Genomic DNA, 17,049 nt, shown 5'->3' on the forward strand with positions numbered 1-17,049 from the left:
CAGCTGGTTCCAACCCTCCTCGGAGGGAGCTGGCAGTAATGATCGTGGGGGAGGGTTACCCTCACATCCCCAGAAAATGTGTGCCCGAGTGGCGAACACTCCATGGTCGCACTTAGTACAGACAGGGTCGTAATCCCTTCCAGTGATTAAATAAAGCCTAGAATGCTATGGAGACAGCTGAAGCTTCTTTTATAAGAAAAAACAGTGACACTAGCGTGGGTTCACCTTCAATATCACTGTTAGTGTGTGAAGTTCCATTTCTGGATGGCAAGTGTCTTTAGTGTAATTTTTCCCTTCTCTTTTGTATGCTCCCCTTCATCTTTTTCTCACCTATTTGCCATTCTGTTAAGTATTTCTTTTATGGAATAGGTGGCGATGCTCAAGTCCTAGTGAGACCTCACAAAGTGTCTGAAAGGCATCCGAAATTTTAGTCAGCATTATGCGTTCATTCCAAAGAACAGCAGCAAGTTGGTCCTGTAGAGTAGGCAGCAATGCTGCAGTTAAATAATCAAGCCGCTCTGAAAAATTGGTCGGGTATTTATATCCAAACTGGGTGCTGGTGCGGTGCATTCACTTGAAACACTTTCATTTGCAGTAAAAGTGCTCTGTTAATTTGAATATTCCAATTGCTTTCACCAGGAATCTGTCCCTTCATGGAGTCAAGGGTAGCTTCTTTTGACTTATAGATCATGGAGAGCGAGCCTTGTAGTATCTCAAAACAAGCTGCAACATCATTCTTCTCGCAGATTTGATTGCTTGTAAAATGCCAGCCTCCTCAAGTGATAGGGCCTTCAGTTTAGTACACGCTCTTCATTCTAACTAAGGTTAGCCTTAAAAGGCTGGGACATAACTGGTAGGCATATCTAAAAATTCCAAAAGCAAAGGCCACACCAGGTGCTATTGCAAGGCATGCGCGGATTGTAAAAGTATATGCATGGAATGTGCAGATGCGATGTGCCGATACATATACCGCCTGAGGCCTCTTCTGATTGACACCGCACTCATCTGATCATAGCCTTCAAAATCTGGCAGGTCTTGATTGTGGTGCCAGTGGAAACGAACCGTTTTTTCTAATGGGTAGATATGTACCACAACCTGGTGCTCGGTTGTTTATATTGGTTCTTATCTCAAAAGGGGCACTATAAAGATTTGTGAGAGTCTCGCCACCACAGCTTCGGTTAAATAGCCGAGCATCTGCGGCTGCTGAGGGAGGCAGACGAGTGCTGCCACCAGGCACTGTTCAGTAAAATCAGTACAAGTGCGCTTCCGGCCAGGTGCTCAGCAACTATTGGAGTCCGGGACACTACATATGACACCCATATATTGAGACGTTGGTGGCATGGGAGTGCCAGACTCCTTTTATTTTAATATGTTAGCATTCTTAGAGAATACTTCATGCACTTTCTGGGGGCTACAGATGTACAGTAAAACCTCATTGATATGTTCCGTTTCGTATGTTTTCCCGGCGCAAACATTAACGATCAAGAACACAAAAAATTACCCAGTTGAGTTATGCTAATTTTTTACCGGTTCATACGTTCCCTGGAAACATGATTTTTTGGCATCAACGTTCAATGCGTTACCAAACTGAGACTGTACAATACTTTTTCCGGCCACTAGAACCCATATAAACAAGAAAATGGTGCCTCTGTAACAGTGCGGGACACCAAAACAAAAATGTCGGCTGGCAGAGCAAGCCGAACACAATTTCTTTTCTTCTCGTGAGTACATTATGTGCATCGAAATGGTTTATTTCATATCAGTAATGAAGAATATTGTTAATATAGGCAAGTTTGTGGCAATAAGATAGCCATGTCCACTTTGAGGGGACAGAAACAAAGATGGGCGCGCTTAGCTGCCAGTGACATGGAAACACATGGTGGGCATGCTGTGAAAACTGCGGCATTTGTCTTCACTACTATCCTAATATGGCACGTTTCCACTAAGGGTGGCCAATAGCTTAGCTGTGTTACAAACGTCAGCGTATGAATAGGGTACACTTCTAACATATTAGTGTAAGTGTGGCTACTATTGTTCCCACTCGCAATTTTTTTCGTGCCCACGAGTGCAGACGAGACTAATCAAAAGGCGCTTTTTTTGTTGTTGTTTTGATCACAACCACCATACAGCCGACAAATAATAAAGCCAAGGCAAGTTTCGTTGTAGCTTTTTCTTTTTCATGTAAGTGCGGAAAGTGATGAAAGGGATGAAGTGGGGCATCTGCTTAAGGATCTGTTTGATGCATGTAGACCGCTTGGTATGTCTTGAAGAGTCGTTCGCTTAACATTCGACAGCATTCCACAGATGGTAAGTACAATCATAATTAGCTAGACTTTGCACACGACGTATCGCTGCGGTAAGTTCAGGGTGCGATCATTACGCGGGAAAGAAAAAAAGATAGAATTTTGACGACAAACCAGGGGTGCGATTATTACGCAAGTGCGATCATTTTACAAGTATAAATACGGTATTTATTTAGCCTTTTGTTTGGAGACTGCATTTCACCCGCTAACAAGCTAAGGTTATCAGTACTTGTTGCTGGGCTAGTTGGTTCATCTTATTCTGTGAAGTTAAGATGCAACCCTTGGTTGCATCTTTACTTTGCGGATTAAGGTTGTCGCTCAGCGCAGGAGGCGTTTGCATGATTTAGAATTTACTCAAATGTTATTGTTGATTCTACGTACCTGTCGCGTATGTTCCCACCGAACTTTGTCTAATCAGATTGTGTGCACGACACGAATTGTGTAGTACTTTCTGGAAGACACGCGGGCACCGGTGATTAAGCAGGAACGTTCGACAAGTCATGTATAAAAGCCAGTGCGCTTGACCCGCAGATCAGATTTCGATGATTGCCGGCTCTGCTGGCCACTATTTGTTCCTGTTATTTGCTGTGAGTAGCACTTACTTTTGTGGGCACCGGTTCGCTCACGAAAAAGTTATTAGTTTCCTTATTCTCAGTTTTGCAACTGTGTTCTTTACCATTGCTACAATGTAACAATATGCAAGAAGGTTTCAAACGCACCATTTACATAGGGGCAACGTTTTAATGTGTGTGATTTAATTAGTCTCTACTGAGATTTTTATTGCAACTGCTCAAAAGAAACAGCATCGCTAGAAATTGGTCTGTAATTCTGCAAGGTCACACAGGTTTGCAGTGTCATTCTTTTTTTACATTTTGCGCCACAACCGGCAGTCAAACCCATGACATAGTCATCAGAAGCGAAACACTGTACCCACTGTAAGCTACAATGGTGGGTCAGTTTCTGTAGGCTCATTATTTCGTGGGTTAGATATAAAAAATTATTGTTCGTTTAGAACTATAGACAAATAACTACTGCACAAGAATCTACATATGACACATGGGTCGATACTAGAAAGGATAAGACACGCAGTGATGGAAGCACTTTTATAAATGGGTTATTATTTGTTATTTTATAGCAGACGGAGCTCTTCACGTGTGCTCCAATCATGTAGCTAGCTTCATGCTGCAAAAGGAATTATTCTATCTGTGGTGAGTATAAATGTATCAAAGTAAAAGGTTTGTTTAGTGTGCATGTTTAGCATTTTGACAAGATGGAGACAATAAACAAATCACCAACCCTATATTATTAAAATTAATATATTGTGCCTTAAATGTCGAAATGTAGAATAAGAAACTTGGTGGACAAAGGTAATAATAGATGATTGAAATTGCAAAAATGGAATTTGACAAAACCAAACTTTTTTTTTGTAAATTTTAGGCCTTAGGACCCCTGTCGCGACTTAAAATGTTGTGCTTTCGTGGCTCCCAGTAAAGGCTGAAATCGCTGGAGCAATGCAAACTGTAGTGCGTTTATCTCACTAGCTCTCCCGCAGCACGTGGCTTCCAAAAACGGGCTGCTCAGTCTAATGCACAGTGTTGACATACACCTGGAGTAGTTCGTCACTTTTTTATTCAATATTCACGTCATGGAGTACAGCAATTCAAAGAACTTCGGTACCACTACAAGAAAACAAATATCCACATATCTGAATATCCAGATATCATTCAACGAAAAACCAGACAACCTAACTGATCGCTTTAGTTATCTGGCTTTCGAATTTGAATAACTTGGTGAAATTAGTGATAGGATGCTGGTCTTTGCCCCATTTTGATGGTGCTTCACTACTTGTAACTATCAAATGCATTTTGACCAGCTTTCCAAACTACACAGGCATGGGATAACTGTGGAGTGATTTTCTGTGTCTTGGGCTTCCAGCCTCAGTGTTGCTGTCATTATGTGTGCAGCTGGGTCCGCCGCAAGCCACCACGGCTTCTCGAGTACGTCAGCATTCCTGACCGGACCAATGGGAGCAACCCACTCCGGTCAATGACCGTGATCCCATACTTGCCTCTGCTTCATGGACGGACGCCAGGTGCTGAGGGCGGAGGGGGTAGCCAGGGTGAAGAGGACGACGACGACTCGCAGGAGTACTTCACCGAGCACGACCTCCAGGGTACAATTGCACGACAAGAAAATTTAGTTGAGCAGGTCAAGTAATGCGTGGCATAGATCCAGTCAAACACGATTAAAACAAACTCTGATAAAAGAAAATTCTCTCTACCTAGAACATGCCTGAACTCCCTCAATATAAACTGGGCATTGGATACATTGAACTAGGAGCTTCCATTGCCAGTGTTATCAAGCCGCTTGTGTGCCGCAAGCACAGGATTCGGAGCAGTTATTTCTTTTCATGTTCAGGCACAGGAAGAAATTACTGACCATTGTGTGTAGTTTGTTTCAGTGAAGGGATTTCTTCCCTGCTTCTTTTCTCTGATGGAGATCACAGATTTGTATATATAACAAACCCATCACAGAAGTTCAAGTTCTTTATTCACAAGTTCGGGTATATTGAATTAATTGATACATCAAGCTGCGTTTTGTTCATGAACCTGTTTGCTATGGTTGGGCTCAACAGTACAGGTGGTAGAATATCTGGTAAGGGAATTCAAATTCACTTGCTGGTAGCAAAGAATTACACCCCTGCCACATGCATCTTAGAAATCACAATAAATGCTTAATACCATAAAAACCGGACTATAGGTCGGACCGGAATATAAGTCGATCCCCCAACTAACGAATTCTAAAAATAAAAAAATCTTTTTCAATGGCAAAAGTACCGAAAGACACCCTTATCTTAAAACAAATGCGACTCATGCACAATAGTGACAGTATTTGTTTATTTTTACCGTATTTACTCGCATAATGATCGCACTTTTTTTGTCAGAAAAATTGACGCAAATTCAGGGGTGCGATCATTACGCGGGTTAAATTTCCTGCGAAAAAAAAATTTTTTTTTCGTCCCGCGTTTGCTGCGAGATGTGAGATTGCGGGTGCAGGACACCAAAACAAAAATGGTGGCTGGCGGAGCAAGCCGAACGCGCCGAACGCGATGTTTTTTTCTTCTCGTGAGTACATTACGTGCATTGAAACAGTTTCTTCCGTATCAGTGATGAATAACATCGTTAATATCGGCAAGTTTGCGGCAATAACGTAGCCATGTCCACTTTGAGTGGACAGAAACAGGTGGGCGCGCTTAGCTGCCAGTGACATATAAACACGTGACGGGCATGCTGCGGAAACTGCGGCATCTGTCTTCACTACTATCCTAATACGGCACGTTTCTGCTAAGGGTGGGCGAATATCTTAGCTGTTTTACAAGCGTCGGCGTATGAATAGGGTACACTTTTAACGTATCGGAGTAAACATGGCTAATATCATTGCCGCGCGCGATTTGTTGCGTGCTCACAAGTGCAAAAGCAGATGAAAAGAATCAAAGTGCGCCTTTATTGTTTTTGTTGACATCAGCGATTATAAAGCCAACCCATAATAAAGGCAAGTTTGGTTGTACCTCATTTTGTCACAGAAGTGCGGAAAGTGATGAAAGTAATGAAATGAAGTGCGTGCAGGCCGCTTGGCTTGTCTTAAAAAGAGTCGTTCGCATAGCATTCGACAGATGGTAAGCGCGATCATTATTCGCTAGGCTTAGCACACGACATATCGCTGCGGCAAGTTCGGGGTGCGATCATTACGCGGGAAATAAAAAAAATAGAATTTTGACGACAAAATTTAGGGGTGCGATCATTACGCGAGTGCGATCATTATGCGAGTAAATACGGTATTTATTTACAAAATACTGCAGACCGGATCGGTCCAAGCAGGAGAGGGTACATACATTTGTTAGTAAGCACTATGTCTTAGGATCAGCAACAATGGGGAAGTTATAATTTACATCCAGAAAACATAATAACAAAACTAAACAAGGATACAAAGCAAATACAATTTGTGAGAGTACGTGCCCCAAACACAGGTACATAGACAAAAAGCACACTACGCACAGTTAGTAAGTAGTCATTTCTAACCGTACATGTACTAATATACAGGCTCTCAAGAAGTTGAAGAAAGGAGAGGTGAGTCATGAGGCAGGGAATTCCAGTCGAATATTGTTTTAGGGAAAAATGAATGTTTGAAGAAATTCGTGCGGGCAAATATTGGTTTGATGTTATGGCTATGTTTATGTCTTGAGGGTCTGGTTGTGTCCCTTTCGAAGTAATCCTGTGGCTGAATGCCTAGTTTTTGAAAATACAAAGAGTGGAAAAAGCGCAGCCGGGCAGCCTTTCTTCTTTCAGCCAATGGCTCAAGGGCTGCCTGATGTAACATGGCGGACGGAGAGTCCCTTCGCTTATAGCGGTTATATATAAACCTTACTGCTAATCTCTGGATTTTTTCTAGTTTATCTATGTTGATTATGGTGTGTGGGTCCCATACTATGCTGGCGTATTCAAGAGTAGGTCTAACAATTGATTTGTAAGCTTGAAGTCTAAGTACGCTTGAAGAATTGCCTAATTTATATTTTAAGAAACCTAGCTTTTTCCTTGCAGAGGAGCAGATGTTGGAGATATGGGATGACCATTTAAGATCAGCTGTTAAGGTCACGCCCAGGTATCTGTATTCTTCCACTTTACTAATTATGTTGTCCCCAATACCATACGTAAATTTCATTTTGTTGATCTTATTCGTAGCACATAAATAAACGGTTTTATCATAATTAATTGTCATATCCCACTTGTTACACCAGTCTGCAAGGAGCTGTAAGTTCGAATTTAGGACAAGTTGATCGGATACAAAATGAATGCTTTTGAAGATAATGCAGTCAACGGCAAATAACCTGGCGGACGTGCTTAGTTCCAGAATACCTAACAGGTCGTTAATATATATATTAAATAAAACAGGCCTCAAGACTGAGCCCTGAGGATTTATTTATTTAAATGCTGCTCGCATGTGCACCAGGCCAATTTTTAACAGTATCGCGTGACCATCGACCCGCATGCTTGTCAGCACCTTATTAACGACACTGAGCAGCGAAACAAACGAGCTACGTGCATGTGTACACGTGTGCTTTCTTTCGCTATTTCGCCGCTCTGTGCCGTGATGATAAGGTGCTGACAAACACGCGGGTCGATGGTTGCGCGATACTGTCAAAAATTGGCCGAGTGTACAGTACACAGAAGGGCATAAAGTGCGCAAGCGCTACTCCGAATCAGAGCAACGCCTTTGATCAGAGTCGTCCGAACTTGAGTCAGATGACAAGTGCTTCTCGCTGCCTAGTCCAGAGGCGTGCGCGATCTCTACCGCTTTCAAACGTATGCGTTCGACATTCACAGGCAGCGATCTTACATGCAGCTCTCGGACAAACTCCGCAACCTTGTCTTCCAGTTCTGCGTTCCGCCCACAGAATGACGTTTTCTGTTGGTTTGCTGCTTCTGCCGCCGCCAGTACTGAATGCTCTTTTTGGATACTCCAAATTCGTGCTGTACCACGAGGTTGCCGTGGGCTTCCGCGCACTCAATGGCCATTTTCTTGAAGGCGACGGTGAATTGCCATCGGCTTCCGCTCATTTTGAAACAGAATGTGAAAAGGCAGCCTTTAACCAATATGACTTTGTGACAATGTAAACGCAAATTGGCGGTGCCACAATGTCGCCACGCCGTACTGCTGCTGATGGCAATGGTGAAGGCGGCTCTTTACTTCATCCGCCCATTGTTGCAAGACTTCCATAGTTTTTCCGCCAATGTCCGGTATATAAGACAAGGGTCGACTTTTTGCAATGGTTTTTTACAAAAAAGTTCGACTTATATTCTGGTTTTTACGGTAGTACATGTTGTTGGACTACTACGTGCATGTCGATACTAGAAAAATGTGGTGCTAGGAAAAAGCTATTAGAACAATAATGTTCTACCACTATATTACCCCCTTCACTGTGAAATGTGTCGTTCTGCTTATTTCAGGGGTCACTTTGTGCCTAGGTGCACAAAGTGACCTCTTGTGATCTTGGTGACCTTGATGCACCTGGGGTGAATTTATCTGCAATATTACAGTTAGCAAACTGGATGCACCCACATTACTGGACGCACCCACATTATCGTGTGATAAAGCCATGTACAGGTATGCAGCGACAACCGTTAGACCACTGTCAACAGACTCAATGCTATATTCTTTGTCAAGCTTCATTAGGCTTCTGCCTTCTTAGCTTGTTCCCTCATCAGGCTTAACTCTATCCCAGCTCTTGTCATGCTAACTTTGGTGAATTCAGCACCAATGTCTCCTTTTATCATTTAATGACTGCAAGTATAAGCTCCTTGCCATCGCCTGCCGTCCTTTTTGTCTGAATTTTAGTTTCCATTTGAGTTATTGCAGATTATTTCGCGCTCTCATGTGCAAGATGTGTGCCTTTAGAAACAAGTCGTGCCCTAATCGTGTGCTTTATACGTAAATCTTGTTAAGATAAAGGGGGGAAGTGCCCACAGTGCTACGCCTCGGCACACCGAGCCCCACGGTTGGCACATGCCTGCCCGTAAACCGCGGTCCAGTACAAACTCGAGAAACAATAAACGACAACCACGTGTACACTCTGAAAGCATTTATTACGATTGCAACCAACCCTTTGAGCAAGCCAGCTAGCTGTAGCAGACACCATTGAGGGTTCCCTCATAGAGAATGATACTGTCACAAGAGGAAAAGCCAGTCAGTCAGTTCTAAGCGAAGAGCCGTTTACAGTTAGTTTTTTGCAGCAGCTACCACGCACACTTCTTCTTCCTCGACTTCTAGCGTAACTAGTGCGTGCCATTACCCCTCCCTCCAAAAAATAAATAAATAAATAAAGTTGGGAAGATGTTAAATGCCACAAGGAAAAAATAAAATAAATGAGAAAGACAACGGACGTGACGACAGGGGCTGCATCACAAAGTTTGTGGATGAGAGTCAGTGCGAATGGTAGGGCTTCATCCTGGTAACGTGAACAATGTCAGAGGAACATGGTCTACAGGAGTGGTGCGAAGTGTCGGCTGGAATAACTTCGTAGTTGACAGGACTTAGACGACGCAAAACTATTTAGGGTCCAAAGTATCGGCGCAATAATTTTTCTGACCGGCCTCTTTGACGTATAGGGGTCCAAACCCATACAAGATCTCCCGGGTTGTATGTGACGTCTCGATGGCATATGTTGTATCGACGAGCATCTTGACGTTGTCGGGATAGAATTCGTTCCCGCGCAAGGTGCCGCGCTGCTTCGGCACTCTGTATCTGGTGCGGTATGTTGCGACGAAGTATCTGGTGCGGTATGTTGCGACGAAGTTGGTAGGAGCATCACGTCGAGCATAGTGGTGACGTCGCGTCCGTAGACCAGACGAAAAGGAGGAAACCCGGTGGTTTCTTGTAGGGCAGTGTTGTACGCGAATGTCACATACGGGAGCAGTTCGTCCCAATTTTTATGGTCCGTGGCAACATACATGGAAAGCATATCCGCGATCATTTTGTTGAGACGCTCAGTTAAACCGTTAGTCTGCGGGTGATACGCAGTTGCCGTACGGTGCGTTGTCCCGCTCAGCTGCAGGATATTTCGGACCAACTGGGCAGTGAAGGCCGTACCACGGTCTGTGATGACGACAGCGGGAGCACCATGTCGAAGGACGATATTTTTGATGAAGAAGTTAGCAACATCTGAAGCAGTAGCTCGCTGAACGGCTTGTGTTTCGCAGTATCGAGTGAGGTAATCGGTGGCGACGACGATCCAGCGGTTATCAGCCGAAGACTTGGGAAATGGGCCGAGTAAATCCATCCCAACTTGTTCAAAAGGTGAGCAAGGAGGTCGGACAGGCTGAAGCAGACCGGCTGGTTTCAGAGGTGGAACTTTGCGACGCTGGCAATCTCGACAACTTCTGACGTACTGCTTCACGGTTTTTGTGAGTTTTTGCCAATAGTACTTCTGCTTGATCCTCGCGAGAGTACGCGTGAAACCAAGATGCCCAGACGTTGGTTCGTCGTGGCATGCACGTATAACGTCGTCGCGGAGAGTAGCGGGAACAACGAGCAGGAAAGCGGTTGCCGTAGGGTGAAAGTTCCGCTTGTATAGGATGTCGCCACGTAGGCAAAAAGAGGGCAAGTGACGCACGAACTGCCGTGGGGGTTGTGGGCGGCTTCCTTCAAGGTATTCAATCAAGGGCTGGAGCTCGGAATCTTGGCGTTGTTGTTGAGCAAGGTTTAAAGACGGAAGAGTACAAAGAAAACCAGAATCGTCGTCAATATCTAGTGGTGCGGCTTCGACGGGGGCGCGGGAGAGACAGTCGGCGTCAGTGTGTTTCTGGCCAGACTTATAGACGATGGTCACATCGAATTCATGCAACAGAAGGCTCCATCTTGCGAGACGGCCTGAAGGATGTTTTGAGATTCGCCAGCCAGCAGAGAGAGTGGTGGTCGCTGACGACACGGAAGAGACGTCCGTTAAGGTATGGGCGGAACTTCTGGATAGCCCATATGACTGCCAGACATTCTTTTTCAGTTGCTGAGTAGTTTTTTTCAGCAGCAGACAAGGTTCGGCTGGCATATGCAATAACGCGCTCAACACCAGCTTGAAACTGTACGAGTGTCGCTCCGAGACCAACGTTACTAGCATCAGTATGCACTTCTGTGTGAGCCTCGGTGTCAAAGTGACCAAGGATCGGTGGTGTCTGTAGACGTCGCTGAAGGTCGTGGAAGGCGTCGGATTGTGCCGGGCCCCAAACAAATGTGACGTCGTTCTTGATGAGTCGTTGCAAAGGTTCGGCAATTTCACAAAAATTGGGTACAAAACGGCGGTAACACGCGCGAGGCCCTAAAAATCGGCGGACATCGTGTTTTGTCTTCGGTATTGGGAACAGAGCAACTGCCATGGCTTTGTCAGGGTCAGGGCGCACACCGGTCCTGCTGGCAATATGACCTAGAAATTTGAGCTCCTCGTAGCCAAAGTGACAATTTTTGGCCTTCAGGGAGAGGCCGGCAGTGCGGATAGCTTGAAGAACCGCCTCAAGCCGCTGGATGTGTTGTTCAAACGTGGTGGAAAAAACAACTATATCGTCTAAGTAGACTAAACACGAGTTCCACTTGAGGTCAGATAAAACTGTGTCCATCATGCGTTGAAATGTGGCCGGAGCGGAACGCAATCCAAAAGCGAGGACCTTAAATTGATGGAGACCGTCGGGTGTTATAAATGCCGTTTTTTCCTGGTCCCGTTCGTCAACTTCAGTTTGCCAGTAGCCACTACACAGATCCATTGAAGAAAAGTAACGAGCATGTCGCAGGCGATCCAAGGAGTCGTCAATTCGAGGAAGTGGGTAAACGTCTTTTTTCGTGACCTTGTTCAGTTTGCGATAATCGACACAGAATCGTAGTGAACCGTCCTTCTTTTTAACTAATACAACAGGTGAAGCCCAAGGAATTGTCGATGGTTGAATGACATCATCGTCGAGCATTTGTTTAACTTGATGACGAATAGCATCCTGTTCTCTTTGCGACACGCGATAAGCGTGTTGGCGAACAGGTTGGACGGTCGGTTCAGTGGTGATACTGTGTTTGATTAAAGGAGTCTGTTTGACCTTTGACGTGGTGGCGAAACAGTCGCTAAATGACGATAGCAGAGTGAGGAGCCTCTCCTTCTCGTTTTGGTCTAGCTGTGGGTTGACGTTGATGCGACTGTCAAGTCCACATCGCTGGGTTCCAGAATCGAGATTGTCGTTACCGAAGCACAGGCGTTGGACTCGGCCACCGTTTCAATGTAAGCCATGGTGGTATGCCTCGCAAAGTGCTTGTATTCGCCACTGAAGTTGGTGACTAGAATCGTGGTTTGCCTATGTTGGAGCTCTACAAGACCTCGTGCGACGCCGACTTTGCGATCCAGCAATATGGTGAGGTTACCTTCGGCGATGCCTATTCCTAGTTGTTCTTGGGGGCATTCAACGAGGACGAAGATGCTACTTCGAGGCGGTAACGTCACGCAGTCATCGACCACGCGTAAAGCCGTGCGGTGATGTTCATCCTCCACACTCGAATCCGAAGAAACATAGTTAGAAAAAGTCACGAACAAGTCACAAAGGTTAATGGTCGCCCCATATTCCTGGAGAAAATTCATGCCCAGTATAACCAGCCGAGAACACTTGGGCAGCAGAAGGAAAGACGCTACGAAAGTCGAAGTAGAAATTGCAAGTCTGGCGGTGCATCGTCCAATGGGTGACACGAGGTGTCCTCCGGCCGTAATCAGATGTGGGCCGTCCTACGCTGTCAGCACCTTGCGTAGCCGAGTGGCCAGTGAGGCACTCATAACCGAGTAGTCAGCTCCCATATCTACAAGTGCAGTTACTGGATAACCGTCGATTGAAGCAGTAATAGCAGCAGAAGTTCTTTTTGCAGTTTCGAATGAAGGCATCAGTGGTACATCACAAGGGGATGGCGTCGGCGGAGAATATTTGACGGTTCGAATGACAGCGGTCTCACCCCCGGAGGTCGCCGTTTTCAGTTTCCCCAGCGCGGGCTTCCACCATTGACTCTAGCGGAATCAAAGGCGGGTCGAGCACGGTTCGGTGACGCGTACCGACGAGGTGAAAACGACCGTGACTGTCTTCGCTGTTGGGCAGGAGGAAGCCGGTTGCTTTCTAAGCATTGCTCGATTTCATGCGGGCGTTCGCCATAGCGCGGGCAACGGGCGTCCGGATGGTATCCCCGCAGACCAATCCGTCGGTACTGGCAGTCGCGATACATGTGACCAGCCTCCCCGCAGTGATAGCACAACGGACTGTTGTCGGGGGCGCGCCATACTGTAGATTTGCACGGACCAGGATGAAGGGGTGCTTGCTGATTCGTGCGGTGGATCGGACTTGGGGAGCGTCGAAAAATCCCAGCAGGCGGTTGCGAAAAACGGCCCGTCGACGGCGCGCAAGCCCGAAGAGCATCCGTGTACGAGAATGTGGGAGGTTCGGGTCGTGTTGGTGGCGAGGGATGAACCACTTTGCCGATTTCTTCCTGAATGACATTCGTAAGAACCGCGGCACTGGGACGTGCCGGAGCCGATGCATAGGACTTCTGCAGTTCTTCTCGAACAATTTGTCGTATTAGCTCGGTAAGGGACTCCCTATCATCATTTGCAGGTACGAGAGAGGATGCACCGGTCATGGTGGTCTGGCATTCATACTGCGAGAGCCGCTGCCGAAGCATATGTTCCATGACTGTTGCCTCACGAATGAACTGAGAGACTGTTGTAGGAGGATTGCACACGAGGCCCGCGAAAAGCTGTTCCTTTACGCCTCGCATTAACAGACGCACCTTCTTGTCTTCTGGCATTAGTGGATCGGCCCGACGGAACAATCGCGTCATGTCTTCGATGAACATGGCGACGGTTTCGTTTGGCATTTGGAACCTCGAAGACAGTGCCTGTTCGGCTCTTTCTTTCCTTTCAGGAGTGCAGAAGGCTTCGCAAAGCAGTCGGTAAAGCTCCTGCCAGCTGGTAAATGAGGCTTCGTGGTTCTCGTACCATACTCTCGCCGCGTCTAAAAGGGAAAAGTAAACGTTCTTCAACTTACGGCGATCGTCCCAGTCGTTAAAGGCGGCGACCCGGTCGAAATGGTCTAACCAGTCCTCAACATCTTCAAAGGCGTCGCCATGGAATGGGTTAGGCGTGCGAGGCGCGTTGAGAATGCATGGTACGGGAGCATTTGGGATCCCCTCGGTTTGACTTGCGGTAGTTGTTGACATCTTCCTCACGGAGCTTGCCAGGGGACTGTATTGCGGTGGAAGACCTTGGAGGTGATGGCTGCTTTGATAGATTTCTGCCGTCCCCAAGGTACTGGCGTCGGTAGCTTCTGGTTCAGGACCCGTAGGCATACGATGGATGCGTACCCAGCACTTCCACTAGTTTGTCACGAGAGGAAAAGCCAGTCAGTCAGTTCTAAGCGAACAGCCGTTTATAGTTCGTTTTTTGCAGCAGCTACCACACACACTTCTTCTTCCTCAACTCTAGCGTAACTAGTGCATGCCAATACGCTAGGTAAAAAGGGCTTCCACTTACCAAGTTGGGATACAGGCGGCCGCAGCAACTGCTAAGGCAAAAACACGATTGACGAACCACGTGCGGGAAAATGGGAGTGGCGGCGAAGACATCCGCACTCGCTGCTTGCTGGTGACCAAATAGACTCGGGTGATGATGATGATGATGACCTCGCAGGACACACCCAGTGGCACTAATAGCGCTTGCAATTCTCGTGCACGCCCCCCCCCCCCCTCCCTGTGAGAGGAAGTGTTCCCCTCTCACCAACCTGCTTGGCACATGTGCCTCTGACGCGACGTGTGTGTTGCGTGTGACGGTCATGGGACCCAAGGATTCCCACAATCTTCATCTATTTATATACCAAGGAAATCATTCTTATGCAGTCAACACCTGTGATAACAAAATCCCATGACTACAAAATTCTTGCGACAACGAAATATTTTCATATCCCCTGCAAACACCCATAGGATTCAGTGCATTTTGTACCTCTCGACAACAAAATGTCAGTGTACTAAAATCCCGCATCAATGAAATTTGACAGTACGTAATCCCACATATTACCTACTCGTACAAGGCTAGCGGGATCCAAACAGTGCTCAAATGCAGTTGTGGTGCACTAAAATTGCGTTTTTGTTTTTGTTTACAAAAACGACCAAGCACCAGAAGCGCTCGTGCTGGGAACACGTTGTGGCCGCCATCTTGTTTGTTGATGGCCCGCTAGAAGCGGCGCACATGTTGGTACTGACATGTGACGAGGTTTTTTGTACTCCTAGTACAGTGCGTAATGTGTGCCTCAGTAAGAAAAATGCTGCAAAAACAAGGAAATCCACGTCCATGGGACATGAAATTGTTTGTGAGATGGTGGTCATAGAATGGAGTGTTATGCTTTCGGCAGTGATTCAGTGATTGTCTGGAACTACGCATTCCTTGCTTCAAGCCTGCTGGTCTTGATGCCAACTGACAGGCATTGCATGGAGATTCGGCACCGGATGTAGATTTTCAAGAAGGGGCTGTAATCTCGATAGACTTCCTTCAGGTATACGAGATACGATCACTTTTGCCCTTGGCACCGGACACGTTGGCGCCTACAAGTTACAGCGTGCACTGGACAAATGTTGCTGCCACTGCTGATCAATGCATGCGGCACACTTTGTGCTGTCTGCAGTGTGTTTCTATATCCTCGAGCAAGCTTGCCAAAGTAGGCTCACGAAATTTTGACTTCAAAGTTTCATTCTGCGGTGCATTACTTATGTGCATCTCGCTTTGCAACAATGAAATACTCCGAAAAGCAAATTTTTTCCTGTTCCCCGCCGATTTCGTTATTGCGAAGTTCAACTGTCTTCAAAGCCTTGAGGATTTAAAGCACTGTTCCATCTGTCATCAGAATGCCTTTGGCTTTTACAAATTAAACTTGAGCATCAAGAGATAAAGTGTTATGGCAATTTATCTTGCATCGGGCTCCAGCAATTATAAATCCAGCCTTAATCATGCAAGATGCAAACAAGCTAGTGGCATTATCCTGGTTAGGATAAGTTAGGATAGGATAAGTGGATAGGTTAGGATAAGGTAAGATAGGTTAGGATAGGGTAGGTTAGGATAGGTTAGTGGTATTTATCCTGGTTCTTTTTGCCAAGCTTCTCCCCGAGCCTTTTGGTCTGTCTGTTTCTAATGCAGAGCTGCGGCAGCGCACGGACGAGAGCTGTGGAGCCGGTGTGCCTCGGCGAGGTTTCCTGAGTCGATCGCGTGTCTTCAGCGGCTGCCAGCCGTCCTGAATGCTCACTTCCCCCGCACACAAGTCCTGCTGGTGTTCTTTTGTTCCCACTGCCTTCGTTAATTACACTATGTTGCAGACAGCAACGAGGACACCTGCATCGCCTGGGCCCAGCTCTGACCCCTCCCCCCTTCCCCTCCTCCACTCCCGGAAGATATCCCATGGGGTAAATGTACATCCTATCTTGTATCGACTAGACACTCTAGCAGCCGGACTGCAAAGGGATCTAACGACAGTAGCAGAGCGTTGAGATATTTGCCCAATAAACCGGTTTCTTTTTCGTTGTCAGTTTTGGTGTTTTACTTAGCCTTTATTTTCAATCTTGTTTTAACTGTGAACACCAGTCATTAACTACAATATGGACATATCCCATTCTTCTCTTCCTTACGTTCTTCCATCAGTCAACAATAATAGACCCTTACACATCAGACCTGGACTGACTTAGGAGGTGTTGACTGACATCGATGCCGGTGTGTATGTGCTGTCTTTTGTCGTGCGGAAAATTCATTTGAGTCATTCCACACAAAACACAAACCTATACGTCGACCCTCGCAGATTAGGTACCTTCTTTAAAAATGTTGGGCGCTTATAGGTCTAAAGAAGTGTATTTACAATATATGTCATGTGAAAAAATTGCAGTGATTATGATACTCTTTAATGTGAAATTTGAGCACAGCTGTATACATGTTTTATTTCACTATATAGTGCCTAGCGCAGAGAAATTGTCTTGTGTAGCACGTTGCAAACGGAGCGAAATGGGGCACGACTGCCCCTTAATCGAGAGACAGCTGGGCGCGATTCACAGCAGCCGCTGCCGACAGACCTCCATTCATGCAGCACTTTGTTTCCATATATATCATTGGATGCGTTTGCTGCATGCCATCAGTGAATAGATGACGAAGTGCTCC

At 46.1% G+C, this 17,049-nt stretch overlaps 1 protein-coding gene across 2 annotated transcripts in view; it reads left to right on the forward strand.

Annotated features, from left to right (window-relative positions):
* Positions 1-16,429, forward strand: part of Lkb1 (Lkb1 kinase) — a 95,931-nt gene extending 79,502 nt beyond the window's left edge. For both annotated transcript variants that reach the window (XM_065441495.2, XM_065441497.1), the window contains exons 8-9: positions 4,268-4,476; positions 16,045-16,429. In XM_065441495.2, coding sequence (XP_065297567.1) covers positions 4,268-4,476; positions 16,045-16,142 — 307 coding nt within the window. In that variant the 3' untranslated portion in view covers positions 16,143-16,429. The remainder of the gene's footprint in view (positions 1-4,267; positions 4,477-16,044) is intronic.
* Positions 16,430-17,049: the final 620 nt, after the last annotated feature.

The sequence above is a fragment of the Dermacentor albipictus genome, chromosome 5 (assembly GCF_038994185.2).
Source record: "Dermacentor albipictus isolate Rhodes 1998 colony chromosome 5, USDA_Dalb.pri_finalv2, whole genome shotgun sequence".
Taxonomy (NCBI): domain Eukaryota; kingdom Metazoa; phylum Arthropoda; class Arachnida; order Ixodida; family Ixodidae; genus Dermacentor; species Dermacentor albipictus.